The 13,635-nt window shown below is 43.1% G+C and overlaps 2 protein-coding genes across 2 annotated transcripts in view; one reads left to right on the top strand and one right to left on the bottom strand.

The window, feature by feature from the left end:
- dnaaf11 (dynein axonemal assembly factor 11) overlaps window positions 1-5,179 on the bottom strand; it is a 56,395-nt gene extending 51,216 nt beyond the window's left edge. Inside the window, exons 1-4 of the mRNA XM_085805372.1 lie at window positions 5,038-5,179; window positions 3,532-3,699; window positions 3,332-3,409; window positions 2,137-2,309 (exon numbers count right to left, since the gene is read on the bottom strand). Of these exons, the coding sequence (XP_085661498.1) occupies window positions 2,137-2,309; window positions 3,332-3,409; window positions 3,532-3,699; window positions 5,038-5,047 (429 nt within the window). The 5' untranslated portion in view covers window positions 5,048-5,179. The remainder of the gene's footprint in view (window positions 1-2,136; window positions 2,310-3,331; window positions 3,410-3,531; window positions 3,700-5,037) is intronic.
- A 1,660-nt stretch (window positions 5,180-6,839) lies between these two features.
- LOC146969827 (uncharacterized) lies at window positions 6,840-13,133 on the top strand. The gene is made up of 4 exons (XM_085805335.1): window positions 6,840-7,165; window positions 9,146-9,252; window positions 10,641-10,764; window positions 12,243-13,133. Exons 1-4 carry the CDS (start codon window positions 6,877-6,879, stop codon window positions 13,052-13,054), a joined length of 1,332 nt encoding a protein of 443 aa, XP_085661461.1. The 5' UTR covers window positions 6,840-6,876; the 3' UTR covers window positions 13,055-13,133.
- The last annotated feature ends 502 nt before the right edge of the window (window positions 13,134-13,635 follow it).

Here is a 13,635-nt window from a genome sequence, read left to right as displayed (position 1 = left end):
CAGACGGTCTCCTCAAGGTGGGAGGACGACTCCGCCACTCGTCACTCACTGACTCCTTCAAGCATCCAATTGTCATTCCTAAAGAGCACCATGTGACAAAGTTAATAATAGCTCACAACCATGAAAAGACAAAACATCAAGGAAAAGGATTCACAATAAATGAAATCAGAGCCAGTGGATATTGGATTCCTGGAATGAGCAGAGCAGTAACATCATACATCCATCAGTGTGTGATCTGTCGTAAACTCAGGAGAGCTGCAGAGGGTCAAAGAATGAGTGACTTACCTGTTGAACGCGTCGAGCCCTCCCCTCCTTTCACACACTGTGGTATGGATTGCTTTGGCCCTTTCATGACGACACAGGGAAGAAAACAGCATAAACGATACGGCCTGCTCTTTACTTGTTTTTGCTCACGAGCCATTCACATCGAGATGTTAGAGGATATGTCCACGGACACCTTCATCAACGCCCTGCGATGTTTCATTGCTCTCCGTGGTGCAGTCCGTCAAATTCAGTGTGATCAGGGCACCAATTTTGTTGGTGCCAAGAATGAATTCAAAACAGCTTTACAAGAACTTGACACACAGAGACTGAACACATTCCTGTCACAGAAACAGTGTGATTTCATCATGAATGCACCTCACTCCAGTCACGCTGGGGGCGTGTGGGAGCGCCAGATAAAGACCGTCAGAAGTGTTCTGAGCTCTACCCTGTCTCTTTCTCAAGGCAGACTCAACGATGCTTCATTAAGGACTGTACTGTACGAAGCCATGGCCATAGTCAACAGCCGACCTCTCACTGTTGATAACTTGAACTGCCCTGACAGCCTTGAACCTCTCACCCCCAATCATCTCCTCAACATGAAGTCCAGTACAGCACTTCCTCCACCAGGCACATTCCCTAGAGAGGACCTGTACGGAGCAAAGAGATGGCGTCGTGTGCAGTTTTTATTGGAACAGTTTTGGAGTAGATGGAAACGAGAATATCTCCACAATATCACCACAAGGCAGCGGTGGCACACGCCAAAAAGAAATCTAATGGTGGGTGATATAGTGATGGACAAAGATGAACTGTTACCCAGAGGTGAATGGAGACTCGCAAGAGTCATAGAGACTGTCAGCGGCAAGGATGGACTTGTAAGAAGAGTGAAAATCTCAGTAGGAGATAAGAATCTGAGCAAGAAGGGTGAGCGTCTTGCCAAACCTTCAATATTGGAACGCCCAGTGCAGAAGTTAGTTCTGCTTTTTGAAGCTTCTTAAGATGTGGCTACACAAAGACAATGACACTCTTATTGAGAAAATTATTCTTAGTTCACACTCACAGTATTTAATGTGGAACACAAATAATTTTGGTGGGAGTGTAGCAGACCACTTTTTGGTTTTGTGTGTTTGGGTTTTGTGTGTTGCTGTTGATCATTTTGTCCACAGGAGGGCAGCCTGGTACTGTTAGAATGGTCGAATGAGCTTTTATTTTGAAGAGATCGCTAACCTACTATGTCACTTCCTGGCTATGTTGTGTCTTCCGGTAAAAAACAAGGTGATACGGAACGAGTCAACGGCGAAAGTAAAAAGTTAACGTAAACAAAGGAAAAAGAGGCAATAAAAGAGTTGCGGTAAATGAACAATAAAGGACTGGAAATAGCAACCCCCCGAGGAGGCACAAGGTTAGCAATTTGTAGTGTTTACGGTACTTGTGTTGATGATTTGTATCAGAAAGCTAAAGCTATGCTAACTGTTTTGCACATAATGAAAACATAAATGTAACTAGTGTATCTTTGTGTCTTATCAGTTCTCACGTTGGTATTCATCGAGTTGGTTACGGAATGGTTTATGGAAATAAATGTTGAAAACCACCAGTCGAGTCCTAAATCTTTCGGAGGGTATGCTACAATAAGAGATAACATAACATAACATTCGTTCCACGGTGGGGACATTTACAGGCTTGCAGCAGCAGACAACAGCAGAGAAATGTATAAAAACAAATCAAGACAAGGTAGAAATGCTTAACAAAAAATGGTCCCATGGTGACGTTACTTCCTGCTTCCGCTTCGGCCTCTCTATAAAGTGTGGTCCCAGACCCCCGGCCAGGTGAGGTGAGGTCATGTGACGTGTGAGGAGGAGGAGGAGGAGTCGGTACCTGTAGCTGAGGCAGCGCCGCCACCACGTACTGTCTGTAGCCGTGGTACTCGGTGCAGGGGTTCCCCACCAGGAAGAGTTCTCTGAGCCGCACGTTGAGCTGCAGAGACGCCACGCTGCTCAGACGGCCCACGAAGTTCACCGTCAGGTCCAACTTCTGCAGACTCTCACAGCCTGAGGACACACAACACACACACACACACACACACACACACAACACAACACACACACACACACACACACACACACACACACAACACAACACACACACACACACAGGCAGGACAGGACATGATGTCATGGGTTAAAATGGATAAAACATTTCTGTATTAAGAACATGTTTATGTATTAAAAAATGTGAGTATGTTAAAGGGATAGTTCAACATTTTGGCAAATTGGCCCATTGCCATAATCCCTATAGTCATAGCAGTAGGTTCGTTACCTTTAATTGTCGGTGCAAGCTGTTTTTAGAACGGCGGAGCAGAGCCGTGAGCTGCTCAGAGCTGCAATTTCTTAGTTTCCCTCACCAAACTCATCAAATACACAATCCAACAACTCCACAACGCTCTGGTGGACAAGTTGTGAGCTGCACATTCACCACGCTATGAGATAATAACACAACGTTACCACACAGAGTTGTTTTAGAGGGAAATGCAGAGACTGTTGATGAAAAACTGTCCCTGAAGGCAACGTGCATCAGCGGTTTTGCATGAATTTCCCTCTAAAACAACTCTGTGTGGTAACGTTGTGTTATTATCTCATAGTGTGGTGAATGTGCAGGTCACAACTTGTCCACCAGAGCGTTGAGGAGTTGTTGGATTGTGTATTTGATGAGTTTGATGAGGGAAACCAAGAAATCCCATAATGAGCCTCCGTAGCGTAGCTCTGAACAGCTCACGGCTCTGCTCCGCCGTTCTAAAAACATCTTGCACCGACAATTAAAGGTAACGAACCTACTGCTATGACTATAGGGATTATGGCAATGGGCCAATTTGCCAAAATGTTGAACTATCCCTTTAATGATGTGTGTATAGCTCTATTTAAACTTGATCTAATTTATGTCCATTATCATATTAAACATCTGTCGGCTCCTCTGTATCGCGGTTCTTCACCTGTTTCCTATTACAGCTTATCTATAAACTGATTAATCTCCATAAATAATAAACACAATGAACAGTGAAGTGTTTCATACTGACCTTCAAGGTTTTCAATGACTTCTATGTTGTTCAAGGCCAGATTCAAATACTCCAGTTTCTTCAGGCGGCCGACATTCTCTACATGAACAGATACAACGTTAAAGAAAAGATGAACAATACAAACAACCCCCTCTAATATTCAAAAGAAGGACGTGTTAAACCAAAATACAGAGATTTAAATGTTATAAAAGTGTCCTGACCGATCCTGGGGATGAGGTTGTTCTGCAGGTAGAGGATCTTCAGGTCCCTGCACCACCGGTCCAGGTGCTGGATCCTCTCGATGTCCTGCTGGTGCAGAGACACTTCCTCCAGGGAGAAGATCTCACACTCGTTGTGTTCGGCTCGCCGGCGGACCAGGTCCTCTGTGACTGGAGGAGGAGACACAACACACAGCAACATGAAGAAAAACACCGACTCACTTCATCTGCTGATATCTATCGGCTCAAGCAGCAGCAGAAATGTTAAGTTGTGAACATTAACTTCTCTCAAGTCATTGTCAATACAGCACTTTAATGTTAAATTTAACTTGTGTAATTCATTGTTTAATCTGAATGCAGCTGTGTTTATTTATTCATGTTACCTATTATCCACTGTATTTGTATTATCACATTTATTGTATTCAGTATATTTTATCCTATTCTAAAGCCTGACCAGGGACAAAGACTGCAAGTTAGCTGAAGCTAGACGTCTTATACGCATCGCATTTTCTATTTTTTGTGGCAATGTTGTATGTATTGTCCCTGTTAAATAAACATTAAAATAAATCTGATTTTAAAAAAACCATAAAAAAAGAGGAAAACGCCCAACAACAAATAGTTGATAAACAGGGAGCACCAAGTTACCAACAGCCCAGGACAGCAACGGGCCTCCTGGCTAACTCACCGCACCCTCAGCCCCCACACCCCGAGGGAGCACCAGGGACCACCACGGAGCACCAGGGACCACCAGGGACCACCAAGTTACCAACAGCCCAGGACAGCAACGGGCCACCCTCTGGTTTCCCTCAGGTCATTATTTGGGTTTTAAAATCAATTCAGAATTCATGTAATCTACTGTCTTTATCTCAATTTCAAACATTATAGATCACATATATGATTTATGGTTGCAATTAATCTAGATAAAACAGAAAAGAGTGAGTTTAAAGTGGAAATAAAGCATACTTGTACCAATTTTCTTCATTTAAAACTTTGAAACAGTTCAATTTGACCCAAATACCATACAAGGGTTAAATCTATTTGACTTTATTATTATTTTACACATGGTAAAGAACTGAACTTTAGAACTACTGTTGTAACTGGTTTGCTAATGGCTGACAGCATTAACTAGTAGTAGTTATCAGTGAACTTTATTTATACATTTAGACTCCATGTCTATTAAAAAGGAGACAAACAAACACATAAAATAAAATAAAATAAAATAAAAAGACAGGAAGAAGTTCCGGTGGTGATATTTCTTTACAACTTTCACTGTAACTCCTGCTGCTAACTTTACCTAGTCACAGCGCTACTAAAGCTAACACATCACGTGTCATTAACGTAAACAGCGTAAAATAAAACTCTAAAACTGTAAAATTCCCAGACTATAAACTTGACTATCAGGATAAACTTGTACAGAAAAGGTGTAAAATTACATCAAACAACAGGAAACACACAAATAAACCAACACTGATGTTTTTAAGAGAGTTATTTTATGTTTTTTAAACTTACTGTGAACCATCTTCGTCTGTTGTCAGCAGCCGTTGCTGTAGAAACCAACCTGCTGCTGCTGCTGCGTTCAGGTGCTGTGGGAAACTACTAAACCGCTTACAGCGGACACACAACAGCAAAAAACAAAGCGATTATTTGTGCAATTAATTGATGTGGGAGGCTATGTTTCAGTTAGTTGTTTAGTAAATCTAACGCGTTTCCTACAGTGATCCATAATAAAATACTTTCTTAGTTTCTATCTGAAATTATGTTTCTTTTTTCATAAAACACATTACGAGACACGGAGACAGCAACTCAAGAAAGGCTCAAGCTAACAAACTGTTGTGGAGGTGGCTTTTATTTGCTTAAAAAATGAATTAAAAACCTTATTATGATTACAATCAATACAACTCTTAAATATTAATATGATTATTAATTGTTTTGTGGAGTTTTTTTTTAAAGGGGCTACGAGGAGTTTTGGAAAGCTAAGTTCACACTACATTTCCCATGAGCCTCTGCTCACACGGTGAAATTCTTGGACCCCGGCGCAAGATGACGAAAGTGAAAACATTTGCCAAGAATGTTTTCATTGATCAAGAATGAAAGTCGGAGGTTTATGGTCGTAGTTCCGACCATTAACGGCGATTCGGTGGCGTTATTCCCATGACCCGCCGGACAGCGTCCACGAAACTGAAACCATGCCCCCATGGGTTAGCGTTGCCGCTACCGCTATCACTAGCGCCGTCTAGCCATGGTGTAACTCCGGTTTTCCTGCATCAATTTTAGTCGCGTTGTTTGCTCACCCCAACAATGGGTGACCATCGGGACAACGATTTAGGTGTCAAAAATGACCGGAATTCTCCTTTAAATGAGACTCTTTTATCCACAACGTGATGGTCAAAACCGGAAGCCGGTTTTGGTGGAATTGTACGGTTACGTTTTGGTTTTCAGTCGTTGTCATAGTTGCGGTAAACGCATGGATCTATTAACGCTGGTTTTTAACAAGGATGTCAATTTGTCCGATATCCATTGTTGAGATGTTTGTCAGGACTAAACACAAGATTGACAAACGGCACGAGTTTGCCCTGGTGGTAGTCAACGATGATGCCCTATGGGTGAGTCCATATGTTTCTACTGTCCTTCAAATGTTGCATCGGTGCTATGTGGTCTATCATTGAAAGTTATCCATCTTTTATCATTCCTCTCTGTTGTAATCAGCTGATTAAAAAACTTTATTAATATCCATTTACATCAATCTGCAGCAGCTAAATTTTGATTTGGGTCAGTCTGAAGATGCTGATGAGGGATAGTGATCAGCTTACAAAGTGAAATGTGGGTTTATATAATTGTAATATTCATAAGCTGGTGTGGTGATCCATGCGTTTTTCAGATTTTCATTGAAAAAAAAAAAATCCATGCATTTACCGCGACTACCGAAACCATGGAAACGTAAACATAAAATTCCACCGGAAGAGCAAAACCGCGGCTGTTACGTTTTTGACGTTCGGGAAAAAGGTTGGATAACCAAAAGCAAACTCCTCGGGTGGGGTCTCTTTAGTTATTTAACCACTGTGGGTTTGTTGTTTAAACTTTACAAGGTGTCCTGAAGGCACCACTCCGACTTTCACTGTTCTCTCTTATTTTGAAAGTGTAATAACGGAAGTGACTGAACGACACGCGGAGGAGGAGACAACCGACTCACAACAAACAACAACGGACACACACAGCATCACCGTCCTCCCTCCGTTGCTCGGTGTTTCCCGGTAGCAGCTCCTCTCCTCTCCGTTCACTAACCCTGGTTTAATAATTCACCTTTTATTTATCTGATTCGGGCGTTAACGTTAAAAGCTCGCGATCACCATGGCGCGTTACCGGGCGCTTCACGCGCAGCTGACGTCCATCATGGAGGCGCTGGCGCGAGCGGCCGTGGCGGAGATGTGCGAGCTCGTGGAGCAGAGCTACACGGTGCTGCAGGTGGAGGTCACGCGCAGCCACCGGGAGAACGAGGACCTGCGGAGGAAGCTGCACGCGATCCAGACCGTCATCGCGAGGACACACCGGGGGGGAGGAGGAGGAGATGGAGGAGGAGGAGGAGGAGGAGGACACCTGCTGGACTACGGAGGCCCGGAGGGGATGGACCTCACTGTCGGTGAGTATTGTAACACCTGCTGCTGGAGACTTATTATTATCTATATATATTGTTATATACAGTGTCTTGTCCAGGGCCGTTGTATAGGGGAGAAAGGTGATGATAACTCTAGGGGCCCAGCGCCCAGTGGGGCCCATAAAAAACCCCAGTAGTCTAATCTTTGTATGACTGAATTATTCTGCATAAGACCCTGACTGATACTCATAGTACACTGTAAAAACTCAACATCTTTCCAAGAATATTTGTCTTATTTCTTGTCCAAATGTCTCATTTCTAGTCAAAACTAATCTCTTTCCACTTAAAATAAGACTCATTACCTAAAAATGAACTTGTTTTTAGATCATTTTCACTTAAATTCACAATAAGTAGAAAAATCTGCCAGTGAAAGGAAGTTTTTTGTGCTTGTAATAAGGAAGAAAAACTTGCTCCACTATCAGATTTTTTCTACTTATTCTAAGTGAAAATATGTTTGAAAGAAGTAAAAAAAAAAGTGTCTAAAAACAAGCTACTTTTAATATGATGAGTCTTATTTTAAGTAGAATGAGATTTGTTTTGACTAGAAATTACATTTTGACTAGAAATAAAACAAATATTCTTGCTAAGATACTTGAGTTTTTGCAGTGTAATGCTGCATTAGCATCAAAACAAAGAAGGCTAAATAAAAAATTATAATACATACGTAGTCTAAGAAAAAAAAAAGGAAAAGTTGGGGGGGGGGGGCACTTTAGTATTCTTTAAGGGGGCCCAGAATTCCTAGCAACGGCCCTGGTCTTGTCTTGTCTTGTCTATAAACAGAACAGGTGTTTTCCGGTGCTCACGCGCAGCAACACAACTCTATAGTGGTGTTATAATCATAGACTGTATATAAAAGGTTGTAATAGTGGAGACAGGGGATGGTGGATCAGATCAGTTGTAACACTTCCAATTTATCCAATCAGGAACAAGTTATGAATCATCTGATTGACTCTGTGTGTGCCCAGTTTAGTCCTTCTTAAAGCTTCTTAAAGCCCCAGTATGTAACTTATTTGGCTTTTTATTACAAAAATCAAATATTGCTTTCATAAATACATGGTGCCGTTGTATAGGGAAGAAAGATGATGATAATTCTAGGGGCCCAGCGCCCACAAAAAACCCCAGTAGTCTAATCTTTGTATGACTTAATTATTCTGCATAAGACCCTGACTGATACTCATACATTAGCATCAAAACAAAGTAGGCTAAATAAAAAATGATAATACATACGTAATCTAAGAAAAAAAAAGTGGAAAAGTCAGGGGCCCACTTTCGTATTCTTTCAGGGGCCCCAGAATTCCTAGCAACGGCCCTGTAAATACGTATTTCAATGGAATCACAGCCGCATACAGTTGTCTGTCTGACGTCTGCCCGATTTCACGTGAATGCAACATCATGAATACGTTCAGATATGCAACCGCACCGCTAGATGGGGGGAATTCCTACATATTATACCTTTAAATCTTTTTTTACTCCTGTCCATTAGTAACACAATTTTGGAAGACTTAAAAAAGGTTTGACTCCCTGACAAAGGCGTGTAGTACCTTGGATATTTCTTCTTTTTCTACCAGCATTTGCCATCCCCATCCAAAGAGCACCTCAAAGAAAAGGTTTTTCAGTCCAGGAAGCGCTAACCCTGTAAACCACAGTAATTTTGTTGAAATAAATTATAAAGTTCAGGGCTCCAGACTGCCCCTAAATGGAGGCATTTTGTCCATAAAATTAGAATCTGGAGAAAAGGAAATGTGAACTTTTGCTTTGCAAGTCGATTTATGGTGCACATCCCTAAATTTTCGATCTGAGTAAACATTTTTAGTCTGAAGCCCTGAAGTTATGATGTTATTGTAGGTTCAGATGAGATTGAACGTGAATACAAAGAGCCAGGCTGTTTGAAAGGACTGGCTTTCACTTCAGGTATAAAAGTACTAGTATAATAAGTGTTTTTCTTTTGTTTCTTTCTTCAACCAGACTGTGCCTTACAAACTGTCAATCAACCTAAAACCTCCAGTCTCAAAAGACGAGGACGAGTTCCTGCTTTAGAGGCAGCAACGGATATAAACGCTGCAACCAAAGAGGTGAGAGCAAGTCAAGGTAACACACAGTATAAAGGTAGATGTTTGTGTTAAAGCTCCTTCAGAATAAAGGTAGATGTTTGTGTTAACGCTCCATACAGTATAAAGGTAGATGTTTGTATTAAAGCTCCTTCAAAATAAAGGTAGATGTTTGTATTAAAGCTCCATACAGCAGTGGTTCCCAAACGGTGTGCCGCGGCACACTGGTGTGCTGTGAGGCAAGTCCAGGTGTGCCGTGAGATTTTGTGACAACCATACATTATTATTGCAATATACAACTACACAAAAAATAATTATTTTTAATTTACTATCAGTACTTTGTATGCGCTCATTTCATAATACAGAGGCAAACTCTATACCTAAAAACAATTCTTAAAAAAAAAATCCTCAAAGAAAACCCATATTTCGCTGTTTCAATGCTGATCAATCTGTAGGACCATGGACGGTTATTGTGACCTGTCTGGTTTCAATGGTTGTATTGCTGCTTTGATGAAGCCTAATTTGATAAAGTTTCAAATTAATCTTTGAAATATTTCGTTAATAAGTATGAGTAGCCTAGTTTTCTTTGTCACATTTTATTTGGCATTATTAAATAATTATGCACATTTACAGATATTTTACATGATATAAGTGATAACACGTGTTATGAAGGCTATTTTGAACAATAGGTGTGCCTTGAGATTTTTACTTGTCCTTTGGTGTGCCTTGGCCACAAAAGGTTTGGGAGCCACTGCCATACAGTATAAAGGTAGATGTTTGTGTTAAAGCTCCATACAGTATAAAGGTAGATGTTTGTGTTAAAGCTCCATACAGTATAAAGGTAGATGTTTGTGTTAAAGCTCCATACAGTATAAAGGTAGATGTTTGTATTAAAGCTCCATACAGTATAAAGGTAGATGTTTGTGTTAAAGCTCCATACAGTATAAAGGTAGATGTTTGTATTAAAGCTCCATACAGTATAAAGGTAGATGTCCATGTGTAGTGTGATTATAAAGCAGCTCTAGGTTCTATATTAATACTGTGAAAGTATCAAAGCCTCAGTCCACAGAGAAATGCACACAGCCTGTATTCAGAAACTGAGCCTTAAAACCAGCCGTCAGGACTTCCTGTCACTTTGTGATGTCACAACTAAACCCCGCCCCCTCACCACCACCTGGACCCACCATACAACAACTTTGCAGGATTTGGTTTCTCTGAGTGTTTTATTCTGAAATCTGCTCTGTTTTTTATATTGGATCACTTAGAAAACAGTCAGCCAATCAGAAGAGAGGCTCAGAACCTCCTCCTCTCTTCTGATTGGCTGACACCGACCTGTTGTTATATCTGTTCTTGAGCTTTTCTCTTGTGATGAACTTGATTAAAATGAGTTTATTTGGTGTTTTTCTGCTCAGGACTGTGTGGCGGCCGACGAGGAGGAAATCGATGAGGACGTCGTTCTGATTAAGGACGAAATCACAAAAGAGGAAGTGAATGAACACGACGACGACGCGGACGAGCTGCTCATCAACGAGGACGGTGAGACAGGAAACACGTTAATAGGGTTGCAAAGGGGCAGAAAATGTCCGGTAAATTTCCAGAAACTTTCCATGGGAAGTTAAGCTGGGGAATTTTTTCAATATTCCAAATTGGAAACTTTCCATGGCAGTGTTTCCTCTACATTCATTTAGCAGTGGCGCACCGCCACAGCTAAATCCTAGCCGCCGCTGCTTCAAATTTCTTTCTTCCACCTTCACAGCAGAGTCCTGCACTGCACCTCGCGAGTAGCTACTAAGGTAAACTACAGATAACTATCTTGCTCAGTATCTACTCTTTGCACCCCCTCTGCACCTCGATGACAGACCACAGCCTGTTTTTCCGCAGAATCATTGAACTCAGGTGACAGAATGACAACAGACTCAGGACAGATCAGTGGTCGCTGTTGCCGGTGTTTTTTTTTTTAAATTAGCGAGTTTGATTCTCGTGTCGGACGTCGCGCTCAGTGCTGGTGGAAAAGAAAAAAAAAACTAAAAAGTGTGTGTCAGTCCGTCGGGCTTATGATGATGTTATTGTAGCGCATACAGTAAGTTTAACAGGACATATCCTCTACTGCGCTGTAACATAAACGTGCATAAACTCCCCCTCCTCTCCGCGGCCGTCCGCTGGTGCGAGTGGGAGGAGGGGTAACGGCGATGACGGCAGCGACAACGACAACGACGAGACGGCAGAACGATCCTGTGTAGGAGCTGTCCGTGCGGTTACTTAACCAAAAGTCTCCTGAAGAAGGCCCAGGTTATCAAACTAAGAGAAATATGACCTGTGGTAGTTTGTTTGAATAGCAAAAATACATCATGACATGAAGTTGTCATGAAAAAAAAAAAGAGATGTTGATTCGGTGGAAACCCGGCTACAGGTGCGCGGGGGGGGGGCTACGGTATGCGGGGGGCAATCACGGGGGGGGGGGGGGGGTCTGAGCGCCACTCCTTAAAAAAATCCTAGAGGAAACACTGCATGGGAATTATGGAAATTTATGGGAATTATTGGGAATTTATGGGAATTTATGGGAATTAACTGGAAATTGGGGGTAATTTAAACAAACTGTATCATATCCAAACATAAATGTAAATATTTAGTTTTGTCATAAGCAGACATCCATGCAGATTAATAGCCTACAATTAAAAAACATGACATTTCAACAGATTTATTAGTGAGTAAAACTTTATCAAGTTTTAATTCTTGTTTTACTGAACAACAAAAACATGAATGGTGAGTAAAATATTACTTACTACTGTAAGGTTGTTTTAGCCAAGATTATGCTACAATATATTTTCCCCAACTATATTTAAATTCTCTGTTAAGGGCCAAATTTCAATTTTGTAAATTTCGTATTTTTTCCCGTTTATTCCCATATATTCTCGTTAATTACCATGGAAAGTTTCCAACCCTACACGTTACTAACCAGAGACAAACGCATCGTTCACTGACGCACAAACTAACAGCTCTGTGTCTGTGTGAAGGGACGGAGGTGCAGCCGCTGGCGCCCGACGCCGACCACGACGACCACGACCACCATGACGACAGCGAGGAGGGGCCGTCGGGGGTTGTGATCTCCAACATGGCCACCGGCGACGTTGACGTGCGGCTGTGGGATCAGACGGAGCATCGGGACTCACCGGGGTCGCCGGGCGCCATCGCCGAGAGCAACTCGTCGGACGTGGTGTTCGACTTGGCCTCGGAGTCGGACTGCGAGGCTCCGCCCACGAGGAAGCCGCCGCCCGGGACCTCGGAGCTGCCGCGCGGCGCGTCGCTGCTCGGCTCGCTGCCCTACGACTCGGACCTGGACCTCTGCTCCTCCTGGACGGCGCTGCACCGGCCGTTCCTCAAACCGCCGGACCATCGGCTGCTGGATAAAGCGTCCGAGCTGAGCGCCGCCGGCCTCGCCTTGGGCCTCGGCCTCGGCGGCGTTAGCAGCGTTAGCGGCGGCGGCTCCAGACTGGACCCTCTGGTGGACCTGAACCGGTTCTGCCGGGACCGGCGCTTCGTCTGCAGCTACTGCGGGAAGTGCTTCACGTCGTCGCGCAGCCTGGAGACGCACGTGCGCGTCCACACGGGCGAGCGGCCGTACAGCTGCGCGCAGTGCGGCAAGCGCTTCACGCAGTCGGGACACCTGAAGACGCACCAGAGCGTCCACACCGGCGAGCGGCCCTTCGCCTGCCAGCACTGCGGCAAGAGGTTCGCCGGGAAGCAGAACCTGAGGATCCACCAGCAGAAACACCACGCGGCCGAGCAGCGAGCGCCGGCCGCCACCGCCGCCTCGCACGAACACTGACGACGGCGTTGAGTGGCGGCGTTGAGCGCTCACCGGACACGACTGTGATGTTACTGCCGTAGATCTGTGACTGGACTCGCTCCTCGACTTAGATCTGGAGCTGCGACTGTTTGGATTTCAGGCCTTATCACTCTGAACCGCCTCTAGTCCAGTCATTTTAGGCCAAAAAAAAGGGCTCAACGTTGAACAAATTGCAACAGAAGCAAACTCAACAACTGATTTTGTATCCTCAACATGTCCTGAGTGAGGGAAAAAAAGCCCCGAAGAATCCCATTAGGGGAAAGTTTAGAAAAAGACCCAAATATAGCCTATTTATACGCTTATTCATTATTTTTATCACGTGAATAGGGTAAGATTTTTAACCTTTAGATATCTCCATGAAAATTACTGAGTTGATTACTTACATTAATACAAACAAAAAATGTATTACAAGTTTTTTCAAATTCTTTGTTAACATGAGCAGATTTACATAAATTTGCATACATTCCACCGTTTTGACGGCACATTTATATATATAAAGGTGCTGTGGTGGTACCAGCTTGAAAATTGGTATGAGTTTACTCCATCGGTCAACCGACAAG

This window comes from Trachurus japonicus, chromosome 17, assembly GCF_045865225.1.
Source record: "Trachurus japonicus isolate A0001 chromosome 17, Traja_1.0".
In the NCBI taxonomy this organism is placed as follows: Eukaryota; Metazoa; Chordata; class Actinopteri; order Carangiformes; family Carangidae; genus Trachurus; species Trachurus japonicus.
Note: the sequence above shows the minus strand (reverse complement) of the source record. Positions and strands in the feature narration are given on the sequence as shown.

Bases quoted from the DNA above. Each gene is read 5' to 3' on its own strand.
- LOC146969827 (XM_085805335.1), top strand. From the start codon at position 6,877: ATGGCGCGTTACCGGGCGCTTCACGCGCAGCTGACGTCCATCATGGAG. The intron at 9,253-10,640 runs GTGAGAGCAAGT...TTTTCTGCTCAG, and splicing joins TAAACGCTGCAACCAAAGAG to GACTGTGTGGCGGCCGACGA. The intron at 10,765-12,242 runs GTGAGACAGGAA...GTCTGTGTGAAG, and splicing joins GCTGCTCATCAACGAGGACG to GGACGGAGGTGCAGCCGCTG.